Source organism: Drosophila ananassae, chromosome XR (assembly GCF_017639315.1).
Source record: "Drosophila ananassae strain 14024-0371.13 chromosome XR, ASM1763931v2, whole genome shotgun sequence".
NCBI lineage: Eukaryota > Metazoa > Arthropoda > Insecta > Diptera > Drosophilidae > Drosophila > Drosophila ananassae.
The window spans coordinates 15,183,594-15,203,593 of NC_057932.1; the positions used below are offsets into that span (position 1 = coordinate 15,183,594).

Sequence of the window (20,000 nt, forward strand, 5' to 3'; positions counted from 1 at the left end):
CTGCAGCCTGTAGCCCGGTTCCAGGAGCCTGTAGCCGCTTGCTGCAGCCTGTAGCCCGGTTCCAGAAGCCTGCAGCCGGTTCCTACAGCCTGCAGCCCGGTTCCAGGAGCCTGTAGCCGGTTCCTACAGCCTGCAGCCCGGTTCCAGGAGCCTGTAGCCGCTTGCTGCAGCCTGTAGCCCGGTTCCAGGAGCCTGTAGCCGCTTGCTGCAGCCTGTAGCCCGGTTCCAGGAGCCTGCAGCCGGTTCCTACAGCCTGTAGCCCGGTTCCAGGGGCCTGCAGCCGGTTCCTACAGCCTGTAGCCCGGTTCCAGGAGCCTGTAGCCGCTTGCTGCAGCCTGTAGCCTGGTTCCAGGAGCCTGCAGCCGCTTGCTGCAGCCTGTAGCCCGGTTCCAGGAGCCTGTAGCCGCTTGCTGCAGCCTGTAGCCTGGTTCCAGGAGCCTGTAGCCGCTTGCTGCAGCCTGTAGCCCGGTTCCAGGAGCCTGCAGCCGCTTGCTGCAGCCTGTAGCCCGGTTCCAGGAGCCTGTAGCCGCTTGCTGCAGCCTGTAGCCTGGTTCCAGGAGCCTGCAGCCGGTTCCTACAACCTGCAGCCCGGTTCCAGGAGCCTGTAGCCGCTTCCTACAGCCTGCAGCCCGGTTCCACGACCCTGTAGCCGCTTGCTGCAGCCTGTAGCCCGGTTCCAGGAGCCTGCAGCCGGTTCCTACAACCTGCAGCCCGGTTCCAGGAGCCTGTAGCCGGTTCCTACAGCCTGTAGCCCGGTTCCAGGACCCTGTAGCCGCTTGCTGTAGCCTGTAGCCTGGTTCCAGGAGCCTGTAGCCGCTTGCTGCAGCCTGTAGCCCGGTTCCACGACCCTGTAGCCGCTTGCTGCAGCCTGTAGCCCGGTTCCAGAAGCCTGCAGCCCGGTTCCAGGAGCCTGTAGCCGGTTCCTACAGCCTGTAGCCCGGTTCCAGGAGCCTGCAGCCGGTTCCTACAGCCTGTAGCCCGGTTCCAGGAGCCTGCAGCCGGTTCCTACAGCCTGTAGCCCGGTTCCAGGAGCCTGCAGCCGGTTCCTACAGCCTGTAGCCCGGTTCCAGGAGCCTGTAGCCGCTTGCTGCAGCCTGTAGCCTGGTTCCAGGAGCCTGCAGCCGCTTGCTGCAGCCTGTAGCCCGGTTCCAGGAGCCTGTAGCCGCTTGCTGCAGCCTGTAGCCCGGTTCCAGGACCCTGTAGCCGGTTCCTACAGCCTGTAGCCCGGTTCCAGGAGCCTGTAGCCGCTTGCTGCAGCCTGTAGCCCGGTTCCAGGAGCCTGTAGCCGGATGCTGCAGCCTGTAGCCCGGTTCCAGGAGCCTGTAGCCGCTTGCTGCAGCCTGTAGCCTGGTTCCAGGAGCCTGTAGCCGCTTGCTGCAGCCTGTAGCCCGGTTCCAGGAGCCTGCAGCCGCTTGCTGCAGCCTGTAGCCCGGTTCCAGGAGCCTGTAGCCGCTTGCTGCAGCCTGTAGCCTGGTTCCAGGAGCCTGCAGCCGGTTCCTACAACCTGCAGCCCGGTTCCAGGAGCCTGTAGCCGCTTCCTACAGCCTGCAGCCCGGTTCCACGACCCTGTAGCCGCTTGCTGCAGCCTGTAGCCCGGTTCCAGGAGCCTGCAGCCGGTTCCTACAACCTGCAGCCCGGTTCCAGGAGCCTGTAGCCGCTTGCTGCAGCCTGTAGCCCGGTTCCAGGACCCTGTAGCCGCTTGCTGTAGCCTGTAGCCTGGTTCCAGGAGCCTGTAGCCGCTTGCTGCAGCCTGTAGCCCGGTTCCACGACCCTGTAGCCGCTTGCTGCAGCCTGTAGCCCGGTTCCAGAAGCCTGCAGCCCGGTTCCAGGAGCCTGTAGCCGGTTCCTACAGCCTGTAGCCCGGTTCCAGGAGCCTGCAGCCGGTTCCTACAGCCTGTAGCCCGGTTCCAGGAGCCTGCAGCCGGTTCCTACAGCCTGTAGCCCGGTTCCAGGAGCCTGCAGCCGGTTCCTACAGCCTGTAGCCCGGTTCCAGGAGCCTGCAGCCGGTTCCTACAGCCTGTAGCCCGGTTCCAGGACCCTGTAGCCGCTTGCTGCAGCCTGTAGCCCGGTTCCAGGACCCTGTAGCCGCTTGCTGCAGCCTGTAGCCCGGTTCCAGGACCCTGTAGCCGCTTGCTGCAGCCTGTAGCCCGGTTCCAGGACCCTGTAGCCGCTTGCTGCAGCCTGTAGCCCGGTTCCAGGACCCTGTAGCCGCTTGCTGCAGCCTGTAGCCCGGTTCCAGGACCCTGTAGCCGCTTGCTGCAGCCTGTAGCCCGGTTCCAGGACCCTGTAGCCGCTTGCTGCAGCCTGTAGCCCGGTTCCAGGAGCCTGCAGCCGGTTCCTACAGCCTGTAGCCCGGTTGCAGGAGCCTGCAGCCGCTTGCTGCAGCCTGTAGCCCGGTTCCAGGACCCTGTAGTCGCTTGCTGCAGCCTGTAGCCCGGTTCCAGGAGCCTGCAGCCGGTTCCTACAGCCTGCAGCCCGGTTCCAGGAGCCTGTAGCCGGTTCCTACAGCCTGTAGCCCGGTTCCAGGAGCCTGTAGCCGCTTGCTGCAGCCTGTAGCCCGGTTCCAGGAGCCTGTAGCCGGATGCTGCAGCCTGTAGCCCGGTTCCAGGACCCTGTAGCCGCTTGCTGCAGCCTGTAGCCCGGTTCCAGGACCCTGTAGCCGCTTGCTGCAGCCTGTAGCCCGGTTCCAGGACCCTGTAGCCGCTTGCTGCAGCCTGTAGCCCGGTTCCAGGACCCTGTAGCCGCTTGCTGCAGCCTGTAGCCCGGTTCCAGGACCCTGTAGCCGCTTGCTGCAGCCTGTAGCCCGGTTCCAGGACCCTGTAGCCGCTTGCTGCAGCCTGTAGCCCGGTTCCAGGACCCTGTAGCCGCTTGCTGCAGCCTGTAGCCCGGTTCCAGGACCCTGTAGCCGCTTGCTGCAGCCTGTAGCCCGGTTCCAGGAGCCTGCAGCCGGTTCCTACAGCCTGTAGCCCGGTTGCAGGAGCCTGCAGCCGCTTGCTGCAGCCTGTAGCCCGGTTCCAGGACCCTGTAGTCGCTTGCTGCAGCCTGTAGCCCGGTTCCAGGAGCCTGCAGCCGGTTCCTACAGCCTGCAGCCCGGTTCCAGGAGCCTGTAGCCGGTTCCTACAGCCTGTAGCCCGGTTCCAGGAGCCTGTAGCCGCTTGCTGCAGCCTGTAGCCCGGTTCCAGGACCCCGTAGCCGGTTCCTACAGCCTGTAGCCCGGTTCCAGGAGCCTGTAGCCGCTTGCTGCAGCCTGTAGCCCGGTTCCAGGAGCCTGTAGCCGGATGCTGCAGCCTGTAGCCCGGTTCCAGGACCCTGTAGCCGCTTGCTGCAGCCTGTAGCCCGGTTCCAGGACCCTGTAGCCGCTTGCTGCAGCCTGTAGTCCGGTTCCAGGACCCTGTAGCCGCTTGCTGCAGCCTGTAGCCCGGTTCCAGGACCCTGTAGCCGCTTGCTGCAGCCTGTAGCCCGGATCCAGGACCCTGTAGCCGCTTGCTGCAGCCTGTAGCCCGGTTCCAGGACCCTGTAGCCGCTTGCTGCAGCCTGTAGCCCGGTTCCAGGAGCCTGCAGCCGGTTCCTACAGCCTGTAGCCCGGTTCCAGGAGCCTGTAGCCGGTTCCTACAGCCTGCAGCCCGGTTCCAGGAGCCTGTAGCCGCTTGCTGCAGCCTGTAGCCCGGTTCCAGGAGCCTGTAGCCGCTTGCTGCAGCCTGTAGCCCGGTTCCAGGAGCCTGTAGCCGCTTGCTGCAGCCTGTAGCCCGGTTCCAGGACCCTGTAGCCGCTTGCTGCAGCCTGTAGCCCGGTTCCAGGACCCTGTAGCCGCTTGCTGCAGCCTGTAGTCCGGTTCCAGGACCCTGTAGCCGCTTGCTGCAGCCTGTAGCCCGGTTCCAGGACCCTGTAGCCGCTTGCTGCAGCCTGTAGCCCGGATCCAGGACCCTGTAGCCGCTTGCTGCAGCCTGTAGCCCGGTTCCAGGACCCTGTAGCCGCTTGCTGCAGCCTGTAGCCCGGTTCCAGGAGCCTGCAGCCGGTTCCTACAGCCTGTAGCCCGGTTCCAGGAGCCTGTAGCCGGTTCCTACAGCCTGCAGCCCGGTTCCAGGAGCCTGTAGCCGCTTGCTGCAGCCTGTAGCCCGGTTCCAGGAGCCTGTAGCCGCTTGCTGCAGCCTGTAGCCCGGTTCCAGGAGCCTGTAGCCGCTTGCTGCAGCCTGTAGCCCGGTTCCAGGAGCCTGTAGCCGCTTGCTGCAGCCTGTAGCCCGGTTCCAGGAGCCTGTAGCCGCTTGCTGCAGCCTGTAGCCCGGTTCCAGAAGCCTGCAGCCGGTTCCTACAGCCTGCAGCCCGGTTCCAGGAGCCTGTAGCCGGTTCCTACAGCCTGCAGCCCGGTTCCAGGAGCCTGTAGCCGCTTGCTGCAGCCTGTAGCCCGGTTCCAGGAGCCTGTAGCCGCTTGCTGCAGCCTGTAGCCCGGTTCCAGGAGCCTGCAGCCGGTTCCTACAGCCTGTAGCCCGGTTCCAGGGGCCTGCAGCCGGTTCCTACAGCCTGTAGCCCGGTTCCAGGAGCCTGTAGCCGCTTGCTGCAGCCTGTAGCCTGGTTCCAGGAGCCTGCAGCCGCTTGCTGCAGCCTGTAGCCCGGTTCCAGGAGCCTGTAGCCGCTTGCTGCAGCCTGTAGCCTGGTTCCAGGAGCCTGTAGCCGCTTGCTGCAGCCTGTAGCCCGGTTCCAGGAGCCTGCAGCCGCTTGCTGCAGCCTGTAGCCCGGTTCCAGGAGCCTGTAGCCGCTTGCTGCAGCCTGTAGCCTGGTTCCAGGAGCCTGCAGCCGGTTCCTACAACCTGCAGCCCGGTTCCAGGAGCCTGTAGCCGCTTCCTACAGCCTGCAGCCCGGTTCCACGACCCTGTAGCCGCTTGCTGCAGCCTGTAGCCCGGTTCCAGGAGCCTGCAGCCGGTTCCTACAACCTGCAGCCCGGTTCCAGGAGCCTGTAGCCGGTTCCTACAGCCTGCAGCCCGGTTCCAGGAGCCTGTAGCCGCTTGCTGCAGCCTGTAGCCCGGTTCCAGGACCCTGTAGCCGCTTGCTGTAGCCTGTAGCCTGGTTCCAGGAGCCTGTAGCCGCTTGCTGCAGCCTGTAGCCCGGTTCCACGACCCTGTAGCCGCTTGCTGCAGCCTGTAGCCCGGTTCCAGAAGCCTGCAGCCCGGTTCCAGGAGCCTGTAGCCGGTTCCTACAGCCTGTAGCCCGGTTCCAGGAGCCTGCAGCCGGTTCCTACAGCCTGTAGCCCGGTTCCAGGAGCCTGCAGCCGGTTCCTACAGCCTGTAGCCCGGTTCCAGGAGCCTGCAGCCGGTTCCTACAGCCTGTAGCCCGGTTCCAGGAGCCTGCAGCCGGTTCCTACAGCCTGTAGCCCGGTTCCAGGACCCTGTAGCCGCTTGCTGCAGCCTGTAGCCCGGTTCCAGGACCCTGTAGCCGCTTGCTGCAGCCTGTAGCCCGGTTCCAGGACCCTGTAGCCGCTTGCTGCAGCCTGTAGCCCGGTTCCAGGACCCTGTAGCCGCTTGCTGCAGCCTGTAGCCCGGTTCCAGGACCCTGTAGCCGCTTGCTGCAGCCTGTAGCCCGGTTCCAGGACCCTGTAGCCGCTTGCTGCAGCCTGTAGCCCGGTTCCAGGACCCTGTAGCCGCTTGCTGCAGCCTGTAGCCCGGTTCCAGGAGCCTGCAGCCGGTTCCTACAGCCTGTAGCCCGGTTGCAGGAGCCTGCAGCCGCTTGCTGCAGCCTGTAGCCCGGTTCCAGGACCCTGTAGTCGCTTGCTGCAGCCTGTAGCCCGGTTCCAGGAGCCTGCAGCCGGTTCCTACAGCCTGCAGCCCGGTTCCAGGAGCCTGTAGCCGGTTCCTACAGCCTGTAGCCCGGTTCCAGGAGCCTGTAGCCGCTTGCTGCAGCCTGTAGCCCGGTTCCAGGACCCTGTAGCCGGTTCCTACAGCCTGTAGCCCGGTTCCAGGAGCCTGTAGCCGCTTGCTGCAGCCTGTAGCCCGGTTCCAGGAGCCTGTAGCTGGATGCTGCAGCCTGTAGCCCGGTTCCAGGACCCTGTAGCCGCTTGCTGCAGCCTGTAGCCCGGTTCCAGGACCCTGTAGCCGCTTGCTGCAGCCTGTAGCCCGGTTCCAGGACCCTGTAGCCGCTTGCTGCAGCCTGTAGCCCGGTTCCAGGACCCTGTAGCCGCTTGCTGCAGCCTGTAGCCCGGTTCCAGGACCCTGTAGCCGCTTGCTGCAGCCTGTAGCCCGGTTCCAGGACCCTGTAGCCGCTTGCTGCAGCCTGTAGCCCGGTTCCAGGACCCTGTAGCCGCTTGCTGCAGCCTGTAGCCCGGTTCCAGGACCCTGTAGCCGCTTGCTGCAGCCTGTAGCCCGGTTCCAGGAGCCTGCAGCCGGTTCCTACAGCCTGTAGCCCGGTTGCAGGAGCCTGCAGCCGCTTGCTGCAGCCTGTAGCCCGGTTCCAGGACCCTGTAGTCGCTTGCTGCAGCCTGTAGCCCGGTTCCAGGAGCCTGCAGCCGGTTCCTACAGCCTGCAGCCCGGTTCCAGGAGCCTGTAGCCGGTTCCTACAGCCTGTAGCCCGGTTCCAGGAGCCTGTAGCCGCTTGCTGCAGCCTGTAGCCCGGTTCCAGGACCCTGTAGCCGGTTCCTACAGCCTGTAGCCCGGTTCCAGGAGCCTGTAGCCGCTTGCTGCAGCCTGTAGCCCGGTTCCAGGAGCCTGTAGCCGGATGCTGCAGCCTGTAGCCCGGTTCCAGGACCCTGTAGCCGCTTGCTGCAGCCTGTAGCCCGGTTCCAGGACCCTGTAGCCGCTTGCTGCAGCCTGTAGTCCGGTTCCAGGACCCTGTAGCCGCTTGCTGCAGCCTGTAGCCCGGTTCCAGGACCCTGTAGCCGCTTGCTGCAGCCTGTAGCCCGGATCCAGGAGCCTGTAGCCGGAAGCTGCAGCCTGTAGCCCGGTTCTTGGAGCCTGTAACCGCTTGCTGCAGCCTGTAGCCCGGTTCCAGGAGCCTGTAGCCGGATGCTGCAGCCTGTAGCCCGGTTCCAGGACCCTGTAGCCGGATGCTGCAGCCTGTAGCCCGGTTCCAGGATTCTGTAGCCGGATGCTGCAGCCTGTAGCCCGGTTCCAGGAGCCTGTAGCCGGATGCTGCAGCCTGAAGCCCGGTTTCAGGATTCTGTAGCCGGTTGCTGCAGCCTGTAGCTCGGTTCCAGGAGCCTGTAGCCGGTTCCTACAGCCTGTAGCCCGGTTCCAGGATTCTGTAGCCGGGTGCTGCAGCCTGTAGCCCGGTTCCAGGAGCCTGTAGCCGGATGCTGCAGCCTGAAGCCCGGTTTCAGGATTCTGTAGCCGGTTGCTGCAGCCTGTAGCCCGTTTCCAGGACCCTGTAGCCGGTTCCTACAGCCTGTAGCCCGGTTCCAGGATTCTGTAGCCGCTTGCTGTAGCCTGTAGCCTGGTTCCAGGAGCCTGTAGCCGCTTGCTGCAGCCTGTAGCCCGGTTCCACGACCTTGTAGCCGCTTGCTGCAGCCTGTAGCCCGGTTCCAGGAGCCTGCAGCCGGTTCCTACAGCCTGTAGCCCGGTTCCAGGGCCTGCAGCCGGTTCCTACAGCCTGTAGCCCGGTTCCAGGAGCCTGTAACCGCTTGCTGCAGCGTGTAGCCCGGTTCCAGGAGCCTGCAGCCGCTTGCTGCAGCCTGTAGCCCGGTTCCAGGAGCCTGTAGCCGCTTGCTGCAGCCTGTAGCCCGGTTCCAGGAGCCTGTAGCCGCTTGCTGCAGCCTGTAGCCCGGTTCCAGAAGCCTGCAGCCGGTTCCTACAGCCTGCAGCCCGGTTCCAGGAGCCTGTAGCCGGTTCCTACAGCCTGCAGCCCGGTTCCAGGAGCCTGTAGCCGCTTGCTGCAGCCTGTAGTCCGGTTCCAGGACCCTGTAGCCGCTTGCTGCAGCCTGTAGCCCGGTTCCAGGACCCTGTAGCCGCTTGCTGCAGCCTGTAGCCCGGTTCCAGGACCCTGTAGCCGCTTGCTGTAGCCTGTAGCCTGGTTCCAGGAGCCTGTAGCCGCTTGCTGCAGCCTGTAGCCCGGTTCCAGGAGCCTGCAGCCGGTTCCTACAGCCTGTAGCCCGGTTCCAGGAGCCTGCAGCCGGTTCCTACAGCCTGTAGCCCGGTTTCAGGAGCCTGTAACCGCTTGCTGCAGCCTGTAGCCCGGTTCCAGGAGCCTGTAGCCGCTTGCTGCAGCCTGTAGCCCGGTTCCAGGAGCCTGTAGCCGCTTGCTGCAGCCTGTAGCCCGGTTCCAGGAGCCTGTAGCCGCTTGCTGCAGCCTGTAGCCCGGTTCCAGAAGCCTGCAGCCGGTTCCTACAGCCTGCAGCCCGGTTCCAGGAGCCTGTAGCCGGTTCCTACAGCCTGCAGCCCGGTTCCAGGAGCCTGTAGCCGCTTGCTGCAGCCTGTAGCCCGGTTCCAGGAGCCTGTAGCCGCTTGCTGCAGCCTGTAGCCCGGTTCCAGGAGCCTGCAGCCGGTTCCTACAGCCTGTAGCCCGGTTCCAGGGGCCTGCAGCCGGTTCCTACAGCCTGCAGCCCGGTTCCACGACCCTGTAGCCGCTTGCTGCAGCCTGTAGCCCGGTTCCAGGAGCCTGCAGCCGGTTCCTACTACCTGCAGCCCGGTTCCAGGAGCCTGTAGCCGGTTCCTACAGCCTGCAGCCCGGTTCCAGGAGCCTGTAGCCGCTTGCTGCAGCCTGTAGCCCGGTTCCAGGACCCTGTAGCCGCTTGCTGTAGCCTGTAGCCTGGTTCCAGGAGCCTGTAGCCGCTTGCTGCAGCCTGTAGCCCGGTTCCAGGAGCCTGCAGCCGGTTCCTACAGCCTGTAGCCCGGTTCCAGGACCCTGTAGCCGCTTGCTGCAGCCTGTAGCCCGGTTCCAGGACCCTGTAGCCGCTTGCTGCAGCCTGTAGTCCGGTTCCAGGACCCTGTAGCCGGTTCCTACAGCCTGCAGCCCGGTTCCACGACCCTGTAGCCGCTTGCTGCAGCCTGTAGCCCGGTTCCAGGAGCCTGCAGCCGGTTCCTACAACCTGCAGCCCGGTTCCAGGAGCCTGTAGCCGGTTCCTACAGCCTGCAGCCCGGTTCCAGGAGCCTGTAGCCGCTTGCTGCAGCCTGTAGCCCGGTTCCAGGAGCCTGTAGCCGGATGCTGCAGCCTGTAGCCCGGTTCCAGGACCCTGTAGCCGCTTGCTGCAGCCTGTAGCCCGGTTCCAGGACCCCGTAGCCGCTTGCTGCAGCCTGTAGCCCGGTTCCAGGACCCTGTAGCCGCTTGCTGCAGCCTGTAGCCCGGTTCCAGGACCCTGTAGCCGCTTGCTGCAGCCTGTAGCCCGGTTCCAGGACCCTGTAGCCGCTTGCTGCAGCCTGTAGCCCGGTTCCAGGACCCTGTAGCCGCTTGCTGCAGCCTGTAGCCCGGTTCCAGGACCCTGTAGCCGCTTGCTGCAGCCTGTAGCCCGGTTCCAGGACCCTGTAGCCGCTTGCTGCAGCCTGTAGCCCGGTTCCAGGAGCCTGCAGCCGGTTCCTACAGCCTGTAGCCCGGTTGCAGGAGCCTGCAGCCGCTTGCTGCAGCCTGTAGCCCGGTTCCAGGACCCTGTAGCCGCTTGCTGCAGCCTGTAGCCCGGTTCCAGGACCCTGTAGCCGCTTGCTGCAGCCTGTAGCCCGGTTCCAGGACCCTGTAGCCGCTTGCTGCAGCCTGTAGCCCGGTTCCAGGACCCTGTAGCCGCTTGCTGCAGCCTGTAGCCCGGATCCAGGAGCCTGTAGCCGGAAACTGCAGCCTGTAGCCCGGTTCTTGGAGCCTGTAACCGCTTGCTGCAGCCTGTAGCCCGGTTCCAGGAGCCTGTAGCCGGATGCTGCAGCCTGTAGCCCGGTTCCAGGACCCTGTAGCCGGATGCTGCAGCCTGTAGCCCGGTTCCAGGATTCTGTAGCCGGATGCTGCAGCCTGTAGCCCGGTTCCAGGAGCCTGTAGCCGGATGCTGCAGCCTGAAGCCCGGTTTCAGGATTCTGTAGCCGGTTGCTGCAGCCTGTAGCTCGGTTCCAGGAGCCTGTAGCCGGTTCCTACAGCCTGTAGCCCGGTTCCAGGATTCTGTAGCCGGGTGCTGCAGCCTGTAGCCCGGTTCCAGGAGCCTGTAGCCGGATGCTGCAGCCTGAAGCCCGGTTTCAGGATTCTGTAGCCGGTTGCTGCAGCCTGTAGCCCGTTTCCAGGACCCTGTAGCCGGTTCCTACAGCCTGTAGCCCGGTTCCAGGATTCTGTAGCCGCTTGCTGTAGCCTGTAGCCTGGTTCCAGGAGCCTGTAGCCGCTTGCTGCAGCCTGTAGCCCGGTTCCACGACCTTGTAGCCGCTTGCTGCAGCCTGTAGCCCGGTTCCAGGAGCCTGCAGCCGGTTCCTACAGCCTGTAGCCCGGTTCCAGGGCCTGCAGCCGGTTCCTACAGCCTGTAGCCCGGTTCCAGGAGCCTGTAACCGCTTGCTGCAGCGTGTAGCCCGGTTCCAGGAGCCTGCAGCCGCTTGCTGCAGCCTGTAGCCCGGTTCCAGGAGCCTGTAGCCGCTTGCTGCAGCCTGTAGCCCGGTTCCAGGAGCCTGTAGCCGCTTGCTGCAGCCTGTAGCCCGGTTCCAGAAGCCTGCAGCCGGTTCCTACAGCCTGCAGCCCGGTTCCAGGAGCCTGTAGCCGGTTCCTACAGCCTGCAGCCCGGTTCCAGGAGCCTGTAGCCGCTTGCTGCAGCCTGTAGTCCGGTTCCAGGACCCTGTAGCCGCTTGCTGCAGCCTGTAGCCCGGTTCCAGGACCCTGTAGCCGCTTGCTGCAGCCTGTAGCCCGGTTCCAGGACCCTGTAGCCGCTTGCTGCAGCCTGTAGCCCGGTTCCAGGAGCCTGCAGCCGGTTCCTACAGCCTGTAGCCCGGTTCCAGGAGACTGCAGCCGGTTCCTACAGCCTGTAGCCCGGTTCCAGGAGCCTGCAGCCGGTTCCTACAGCCTGTAGCCCGGTTTCAGGAGCCTGTAACCGCTTGCTGCAGCCTGTAGCCCGGTTCCAGGAGCCTGTAGCCGCTTGCTGCAGCCTGTAGCCCGGTTCCAGGAGCCTGTAGCCGCTTGCTGCAGCCTGTAGCCCGGTTCCAGGAGCCTGTAGCCGCTTGCTGCAGCCTGTAGCCCGGTTCCAGAAGCCTGCAGCCGGTTCCTACAGCCTGCAGCCCGGTTCCAGGAGCCTGTAGCCGGTTCCTACAGCCTGCAGCCCGGTTCCAGGAGCCTGTAGCCGCTTGCTGCAGCCTGTAGCCCGGTTCCAGGAGCCTGTAGCCGCTTGCTGCAGCCTGTAGCCCGGTTCCAGGAGCCTGCAGCCGGTTCCTACAGCCTGTAGCCCGGTTCCAGGGGCCTGCAGCCGGTTCCTACAGCCTGCAGCCCGGTTCCACGACCCTGTAGCCGCTTGCTGCAGCCTGTAGCCCGGTTCCAGGAGCCTGCAGCCGGTTCCTACAACCTGCAGCCCGGTTCCAGGAGCCTGTAGCCGGTTCCTACAGCCTGCAGCCCGGTTCCAGGAGCCTGTAGCCGCTTGCTGCAGCCTGTAGCCCGGTTCCAGGACCCTGTAGCCGCTTGCTGTAGCCTGTAGCCTGGTTCCAGGAGCCTGTAGCCGCTTGCTGCAGCCTGTAGCCCGGTTCCAGGAGCCTGCAGCCGGTTCCTACAGCCTGTAGCCCGGTTCCAGGACCCTGTAGCCGCTTGCTGCAGCCTGTAGCCCGGTTCCAGGACCCTGTAGCCGCTTGCTGCAGCCTGTAGTCCGGTTCCAGGACCCTGTAGCCGGTTCCTACAGCCTGCAGCCCGGTTCCACGACCCTGTAGCCGCTTGCTGCAGCCTGTAGCCCGGTTCCAGGAGCCTGCAGCCGGTTCCTACAACCTGCAGCCCGGTTCCAGGAGCCTGTAGCCGGTTCCTACAGCCTGCAGCCCGGTTCCAGGAGCCTGTAGCCGCTTGCTGCAGCCTGTAGCCCGGTTCCAGGACCCTGTAGCCGCTTGCTGTAGCCTGTAGCCTGGTTCCAGGAGCCTGTAGCCGCTTGCTGCAGCCTGTAGCCCGGTTCCACGACCCTGTAGCCGCTTGCTGCAGCCTGTAGCCCGGTTCCAGAAGCCTGCAGCCGGTTCCTACAGCCTGCAGCCCGGTTCCAGGAGCCTGTAGCCGGTTCCTACAGCCTGTAGCCCGGGTTCCAGGAGCCTGCAGCCGGTTCCTACAGCCTGTAGCCCGGTTCCAGGAGCCTGTAGCCGGTTCCTACAGCCTGTAGCCCGGTTCCAGGAGCCTGTAGCCGCTTGCTGCAGCCTGTAGCCCGGTTCCAGGACCCTGTAGCCGCTTTCTGCAGCCTGTAGCCCGGTTCCAGGACCCTGTAGCCGCTTGCTGCAGCCTGTAGCCCGGTTCCAGGACCCTGTAGCCGCTTGCTGCAGCCTGTAGCCCGGTTCCAGGACCCTGTAGCCGCTTGCTGCAGCCTGTAGCCCGGTTCCAGGACCCTGTAGCCGCTTGCTGCAGCCTGTAGCCCGGTTCCAGGACCCTGTAGCCGCTTGCTGCAGCCTGTAGCCCGGTTCCAGGAGCCTGCAGCCGGTTCCTACAGCCTGTAGCCCGGTTCCAGGAGCCTGCAGCCGCTTGCTGCAGCCTGTAGCCCGGTTCCAGGACCCTGTAGCCGCTTGCTGCAGCCTGTAGCCCGGTTCCAGGACCATGTAGTCGCTTGCTGCAGCCTGTAGCCCGGTTCCAGGAGCCTGCAGCCGGTTCCTACAGCCTGCAGCCCGGTTCCAGGAGCCTGTAGCCGCTTGCTGCAGCCTGTAGCCCGGTTCCAGGACCCTGTAGCCGCTTGCTGCAGCCTGTAGCCCGGTTCCAGGACCCTGTAGCCGCTTGCTGCAGCCTGTAGCCCGGTTCCAGGAGCCTGCAGCCGGTTCCTACAGCCTGTAGCCCGGTTCCAGGAGCCTGCAGCCGCTTGCTGCAGCCTGTAGCCCGGTTCCAGGACCCTGTAGCCGCTTGCTGCAGCCTGTAGCCCGGTTCCAGGACCCTGTAGCCGCTTGCTGCAGCCTGTAGCCCGGTTCCAGGACCCTGTAGCCGCTTGCTGCAGCCTGTAGCCCGGTTCCAGGACCCTGTAGCCGCTTGCTGCAGCCTGTAGTCCGGTTCCAGGACCCTGTAGCCGGTTCCTACAGCCTGTAGCCCGGTTCCAGGACCCTGTAGCCGCTTGCTGCAGCCTGTAGCCCGGTTCCAGGACCCTGTAGTCGCTTGCTGCAGCCTGTAGCCCGGTTCCAGGAGCCTGCAGCCGGTTCCTACAGCCTGCAGCCCGGTTCCAGGAGCCTGTAGCCGCTTGCTGCAGCCTGTAGCCCGGTTCCAGGAGCCTGTAGCCGCTTGCTGCAGCCTGTAGCCCGGTTCCAGGACCCTGTAGCCGCTTGCTGCAGCCTGTAGCCCGGTTCCAGGACCCTGTAGCCGCTTGCTGCAGCCTGTAGCCCGGTTCCAGGACCCTGTAGCCGCTTGCTGCAGCCTGTAGTCCGGTTCCAGGACCCTGTAGCCGCTTGCTGCAGCCTGTAGCCCGGTTCCAGGACCCTGTAGCCGCTTGCTGCAGCCTGTAGCCCGGATCCAGGAGCCTGTAGCCGGAAGCTGCAGCCTGTAGCCCGGTTCTTGGAGCCTGTAACCGCTTGCTGCAGCCTGTAGCCCGGTTCCAGGAGCCTGTAGCCGGATGCTGCAGCCTGTAGCCCGGTTCCAGGACCCTGTAGCCGGATGCTGCAGCCTGTAGCCCGGTTCCAGGATTCTGTAGCCGGATGCTGCAGCCTGTAGCCCGGTTCCAGGAGCCTGTAGCCGGATGCTGCAGCCTGAAGCCCGGTTTCAGGATTCTGTAGCCGGTTGCTGCAGCCTGTAGCTCGGTTCCAGGAGCCTGTAGCCGGTTCCTACAGCCTGTAGCCCGGTTCCAGGATTCTGTAGCCGGGTGCTGCAGCCTGTAGCCCGGTTCCAGGAGCCTGTAGCCGGATGCTGCAGCCTGAAGCCCGGTTTCAGGATTCTGTAGCCGGTTGCTGCAGCCTGTAGCCCGTTTCCAGGACCCTGTAGCCGGTTCCTACAGCCTGTAGCCCGGTTCCAGGATTCTGTAGCCGGTTGCTGCAGCCTGTAGCCCGGTTCCAGGAGCCTGTAGCCGGATGCTGCAGCCCGTAGCCCGGTTCCAGGAGCCTGTGGCCGGTTCCTACAGCCCGTAGCCCGGTTCCAGGACCCTGTAGCCGGATGCTGCAGCCTGTAGCCCGGTTCCAGGAGCCTGTGGCCGGTTCCTGCAGCCTGTAGCCCTGTTCCAGGAGCCTGTAGACCCTAGCATCTAGCTCCTGTTGCCCCTAACCTGTAGCTCCTTTAGTTTGTAACCCCTAGCCTGTACATCCTGTAGGTCCTGTAGCCCCCTGTAGCCTGTACCTTCTGTAGCTTCTTCAGCCCGGTTCTAGGACCCTGTAGCCCTGTAGCCTGTAGCTCCCGTAGTCTGTAGATCCTGTAGCTTCTGTAGCTCCCGTAGTTTGTTGCTTTTGTAATTTTTTTAGCTACTGCCTATAGCTCTGCAACCCTGCAGCACTGTAATCCTGTTTCTTGGTTCCAGGAGCCTGTAGCCGGTTCCTACAGCCTGTAGCCTGGTTTAGGAGCCTGTGCCCGCAGCCGGTAGCCCGTTTCCAGGACCCTGTAGATCCTGTAGCCTGTAGCTTCTATAGCTCCTGTGGCTCCTGTAGCCCCAGTAACCTGTAGCCTGTAGCTCCTGCAGTTTGTACCCCTTGCCTGTAGCTTCTGTGGCCTATGTATTCTAAGGCCTCAATCCATTTGTTCATGTAGGTCTTGGATCCCCTTCCGTAATTCGTAAATGGCTCTCTGATCCTTCCTGTCACCTACGTGCTATTGGAAATCGTATAACGTAAGTCGGTTGTAGATCATACCCCCTGAATGGTCATCATCGATTATCTTTAGTATATCGTATATCGGATATCGTAATATTAAATATAAGGTTGCTAAGCTTACCCTTATTCTGCAAATTGAATTCCCTGCGAGTCATAATTTATTTTCCGCTTTGATGAAATCCGGTAATCGATTCGGTCGCAATTTAACACCTGGACCGTGCTGGAATACCTTAATTGCCTAGTTGACATCATTTTATTGATGGAAAAAGCCGCCAAACATGAGCCTCATGTAATTTTAATTGCACTTCATCAACAGCTGGCCAAAAAAAAGGATGCTGTGCATAAATGATGTGTTTATGCTCTTCCAAAAGGCAGTTGGATTTGAATCTTGATGGGAAAAAATAAAAAAAGAAAAATGGCTTTATGATTTTATGATTGTTGAAAGAGAAATTATAAATAAATAATAGTAAGAATGATGTAAAATTATTATAAATAGTGATGATTAATTATAAATAATTATTATAATTTTTTATATAAATTATTAAAAATAAAAGATAACTTAACTAATATTTCTTACTTTTTTTTTCCACATTCCAGGACTCTTATATCGTAATATTGCAGGACAGCCCACCCAAATGAAGTCCTTCGACCGAGAGTCCTTCGACTAGATGAGAAATGACCATAATATATAGTCTATATTATAATCACAAATTATTGAAATAAAAATGCATTGTTTGAGTTTTATTTTTCTTTTACACTTTTATTGAATTCATAGTTTGGTTTTTGGGTTTTTTTTGGTTTTTTGAATCGCACGTCTTGGGCTCTTTTCAAATTCTTCTCTGGTTCAAATTGCATACTTTTGGGCTGCTTGAAAGTGTCCTTGCGTGTGTCTGTTTATGTCTGTGTCAGAGAGTGTGCATGTCAGTACATGTCTGGATGTGTCTGCCAGTGTGACCATGCTGTGTATCTGGTAGTGATTCTTTACCTCTACCTTTTCTTCTTTTGTTAATTTTCTCTCTTAAATGTTATGCAATTTAATCCATAATTCTTGTTCTTTTTCTTGTTCTTGTTCCGCTTGAGATGGTAGGTTTCTGTTCTGTTCGCTTATCCATTTCGTAAATATAGTTTATTATGAATTGGTAATATTTCAAAGTGTTCCATTTCAATTGGAGCAACGTACATTTATTTTTTCATTGAGTCTCATTTTTTTTTTCTTGCATTTTTTTGTATTTTTTTGTTGTATTTTTATGTAACCACATTAAAATTGTTTGCATTTATCGCCACTGTGTTTATGCTTAAAATTGTATTTAACATATTTACTTTAAAAATGTTTTTTTTTTTTTTTTTTGTCATTTTCTCTTATATTTTTTTCCACTTTTGTTTTTTTTTTTTGTTTTTGCGAATTTCTGTTTACTTTTTCCTTTAATTAACTCTATCAGGAAAATAACATTAAACGAAAAAATGGTAAAAAGAAAAAAGAATGAAAAACTGACAATAAAATTCCAACGAAAATTGAGAAAAAAAAAAAAATTGTAATAATAATAGGGTCAACACATTTTTAATTATCGCTTATCATTTACATACATATTTATATCGGTTTCATTAAATTACAATACTCTATATAGTCATAGGTTTAGCATCTGCAACATGGACTTTATTTTCACCTTATTTTATACATTTATAGAAATTTTTCAGTTTTTCTTAATTCTTTTTTCTTTCTTTTGTTATTTTTCTGTTTTTTGGTTTTTATTTTTTCTATCTGACACTTATATAGCTTTTGAATTTTTTGAAATGTGGTTTGTTTTTGGGTGCCTCTGGTATTGATATTGAATTTAATTCAATTTCTATTTAAGATTTAAACACTCACTTCAAGTTCGGCTTAGACTAGTGCATGGAGAAGGGTATTTGGAAAGGGTATTTGAAAATCAAAGCACTCAAGAGATTACAAATAGGTACATTAACTAATTGTGGTTGGCAGCTCTTTTTAGAGATCCTTCGATCCTTTTTCGTAGATCTTTCCAGCTCTCTGCCCCACAATCCAACAAGAGATACTTTTTCTATAATTTTTTTTTGGTCTTATCTTTCTCATGCACTGTTTTTTAGCCTTTCTCACAAAACACTTTCGTTTTTTTTTTTTGTCAATTTTCTATTCGTAATCACATTCATAAAATATAACCTCTTGACCTTCGATTTCGCTAAGTGTACCATACATACATACATATAATATATATATTTATGGAATTACGCCTAGTTTGAAGATTATAATGTTTATTTGATTTTCTCAGTGTATATTCTGCTGAGCGGATACCAGGACATTGAAGGACCAAAGCCTTCAAATCGGCTGTAGGGGACATTGTAGGGGATAAGGGGGGGACCAGGGTTAGACCCTTTTTACTTTTTTTTTTTTTTATTTTTTTTTGGGGTGGGATCTGCTGACTCTGACTCTGATTACACTTAAAGATACAATTACTAACTGTGTGACTGGGCTGTCGAGAGAGAGAGAGATAGAAAGATAGATAGATAGATAGCGAGAGAGAGAGAGATAGAGAGAGACCTTAAATACTCGAAGTTCGAATTAGCAATATGCTGTACTGGATAGTTTGGTTATTTTCTCTTTCAATATCTGTCAAGATTCTGTTTCAAAACACACAACAATAATCGGTATCTTTGTATCTTTTAGCTTGTATGCTTGTATCTTGTATGCTTGTATCTGTATCTTGCATCTGTATCTTGTATCTTGTATCGCTTAGCTCTAAACACATCGAAATACATCCAATATATAGGTAGAGATTATTCTGATCTGATATATGGAGCAAGATAGAAAAAAAAAACAAAAAAATTATCTCGACTAATAATGTTGAATTTTTTTTTTTTCTTATAATTATATACACTTCTATGTCCTTCCCCCCTACAAATCGTCGTCCTTGCTTCGCTTCGTCCTTTTTCCCTTAAATCTTACTATAGTCTTGAACTTATGCTAGTTACAAAAAAAAAATTCCCATCTCCTAGACTCGTTCGTAGTTGGATTATATTTATATTTTAATTTTAATTTTAGTTTTAATTTTAATTTATATATCATATGTTTTAGACACCTATAACCTTACCTTGTACTCGATAATCTGTCATCTGTCTGCTTGTGTCTTAAGGGGGAGGGGAAGGGGAGTTCGAAAGTATCTGGATGTAAAAGTATCTCGAAAGTTACTAAATGAACCGAGAGGGACTGTGAGATAGATGGATTATTACACTCGAAATGGGGGACTAGCGATGGAAGAGAGTACGAGATAGATTCTTCTCTAGATTCTTCTCTTTTTTTTATTTACAATGTCTGTTTGTGTTTTTTGTATTTTTATTTTTTATTTTTTACATGCCTCAAATGCATGTTGCAACTAGAATTCACACTTAAAAAAAAAAATAGCTTATATAGCTGGGTAGCTCCTTCCTCCTTCCACATATTTTTTATATTTTTTTTTTATTTTTAGTTTTTAGAAAAAATTGTGATAAGTGTCTGTGTTCCGGCTGCTCCTTTGGCTACTTAATTTAGTGATAAAAGGACCTGCAACGCCCCGGGGCATGCAACTGGGTTAGGGGGGCGAAAGAGAGGGTGAAAGGGGCTTGGGGTCTTCTTCTGTGTCCTGGTAGCAGGAGGGTGTATGGGGGAGGGGGGAAACTATCAACCTAGTAGGCGATTCCAGTTGGCAACTCAGCGTCAGCGATTTCGGTTCCCGCCCCACCGCCTAGCTATGTGCCCCCCAACGTACTCGCCTCGTCTCCTCGTCGCAAGGACATCTGCTCCTCATCTTCCTGATACTGATCCTGCTCCTGCTCCTGATCCTGATCCTGATCCTCATTGTGTTTCTGTTCCAGTGACTTGTTCCGTGATTCGTTGCTTCGTTGTTTGTCCTTGTCCTTATCCTTGTCCTTGCCGTGGGCGGTACTGTGTCGTTGGGGCGTGGCCCGTCCGAGGGCATGGGCCAGGACTCGGCAAAAGGTGACCGCCTGGATGAGCAGCGGCGCTCCGCACAAGAAGAGCAGCAGCGAGACCAGGCCCGGCGGTCGAAATGCCCCAGAGTTGCCGTGGTGCATTGCCGCCGGATGTTCACCTGGAGCGGCGGGGGGTGGTGAAAGGATACAAAAAGGACATCAAGGTTAGTAGATGTTGACCTCGGGGGTCGGGGCGACAGCGGTACAAATAGCAAAAAGGCCAAAAAACATATATTTTTCCTCCAAGGACCTCCCAAAGCTAAGCCTAAAGAAACTACCTTAGGGCGCTGCTGCATATTGTACAGTTGGAAAAGAGGAACTAGTTCTGAAAGGTGGTTCCATTATGATACCCCTTAAAACACTCTATTATGAAGTAATTTTCAAGACTCCCCACTTCTTAAAATCATTAAAAAATCCTACCTAGAGGCGCTGCTGCATATTGTACGGCTGGAAGGGAGGAACTAGTTCTGGAAGGTAGTTCCCTCGTAACACTCATTAAAATACACTATTAGCAAGTAGTTTTCTAAACTTCCCACTTCCCAAAAACCTAAAAAAATCATAAAATAATAGACTCCTTGGATCCAAGAGATACAAGTCAACTAGTTTCCCCCAAAAACCCCCAACCAACTCGCAGAAAAGACAACTCTTACAGTTAATTTGGAAGTACATATTTTTAAAAATGGCGATTTCTCTTCAAGATCTATGGATTTTGGCGGCGAAAAGGGGGAAATGAACTACTAGTACTAGTACTAGTCGGCTTGCATTGGAAGTATCTGGGCGATGTATCTGTATCTGTATCTGTATCTGTATCTGCATTCCACGGGTAGATGGCAGTGCCCGGCTGGCAAATCCAGAAGCTTTATTGCCTATTAACTTAATTGCCGGCAATAAAAACGCCAAGACTGGCTAAGGAAGCGAGTGGAGCATTCAAAAACTGGCCAACTACTTGGCGAGTGGACAGATGGGGCAGATAGGGAGCCATAAATTTTGGCATGAAATGCGCGGGAGTCTGTCGTCGGGGAAGCTCTTGCCACTCCTGGTTGCCTCTTGCCTCTTGCCTCCTCTCTGGCACTTGTATCCTGGCACTGGCTCTTCAATTATCATGCATCGTTCGTCCTTTACGAGTTCGTTGATGCCCATCATGAGCTGTTAGTTAAGTGTGGCAGGCACACTGTGTGTGTTTCTGCTGCTAATACACCTTGCCTAGTG

The 20,000-nt window shown here is 57.5% G+C and overlaps 1 protein-coding gene and 1 long non-coding RNA gene across 6 annotated transcripts in view; one reads left to right on the top strand and one right to left on the bottom strand.

Annotated features, from left to right (window-relative positions):
* LOC116655042 overlaps positions 1 to 17,025 on the top strand; it is a 138,697-nt gene extending 121,672 nt beyond the window's left edge. Inside the window, exon 10 of the long non-coding RNA XR_004310186.2 lies at positions 15,408 to 17,025. This is a non-coding gene — a long non-coding RNA (uncharacterized LOC116655042). The remainder of the gene's footprint in view (positions 1 to 15,407) is intronic.
* LOC6505218 (zwei Ig domain protein zig-8) overlaps positions 1 to 20,000 on the bottom strand; it is a 174,792-nt gene that overhangs the window by 2,811 nt on the left and 151,981 nt on the right. For 3 of the 5 annotated variants that reach the window (XM_044717396.1, XM_032451947.2, XM_032451946.2), the window contains one exon: positions 15,558 to 18,910. In XM_044717396.1, coding sequence (XP_044573331.1) covers positions 18,549 to 18,910 — 362 coding nt within the window. In that variant the 3' untranslated portion in view covers positions 15,558 to 18,548. Of the gene's footprint in view, positions 1 to 14,931; positions 15,198 to 15,557; positions 18,911 to 20,000 lie in introns of those variants that run through there. The other 2 variants (XR_006507757.1, XM_044717397.1) reach the window with 2 other exon arrangements.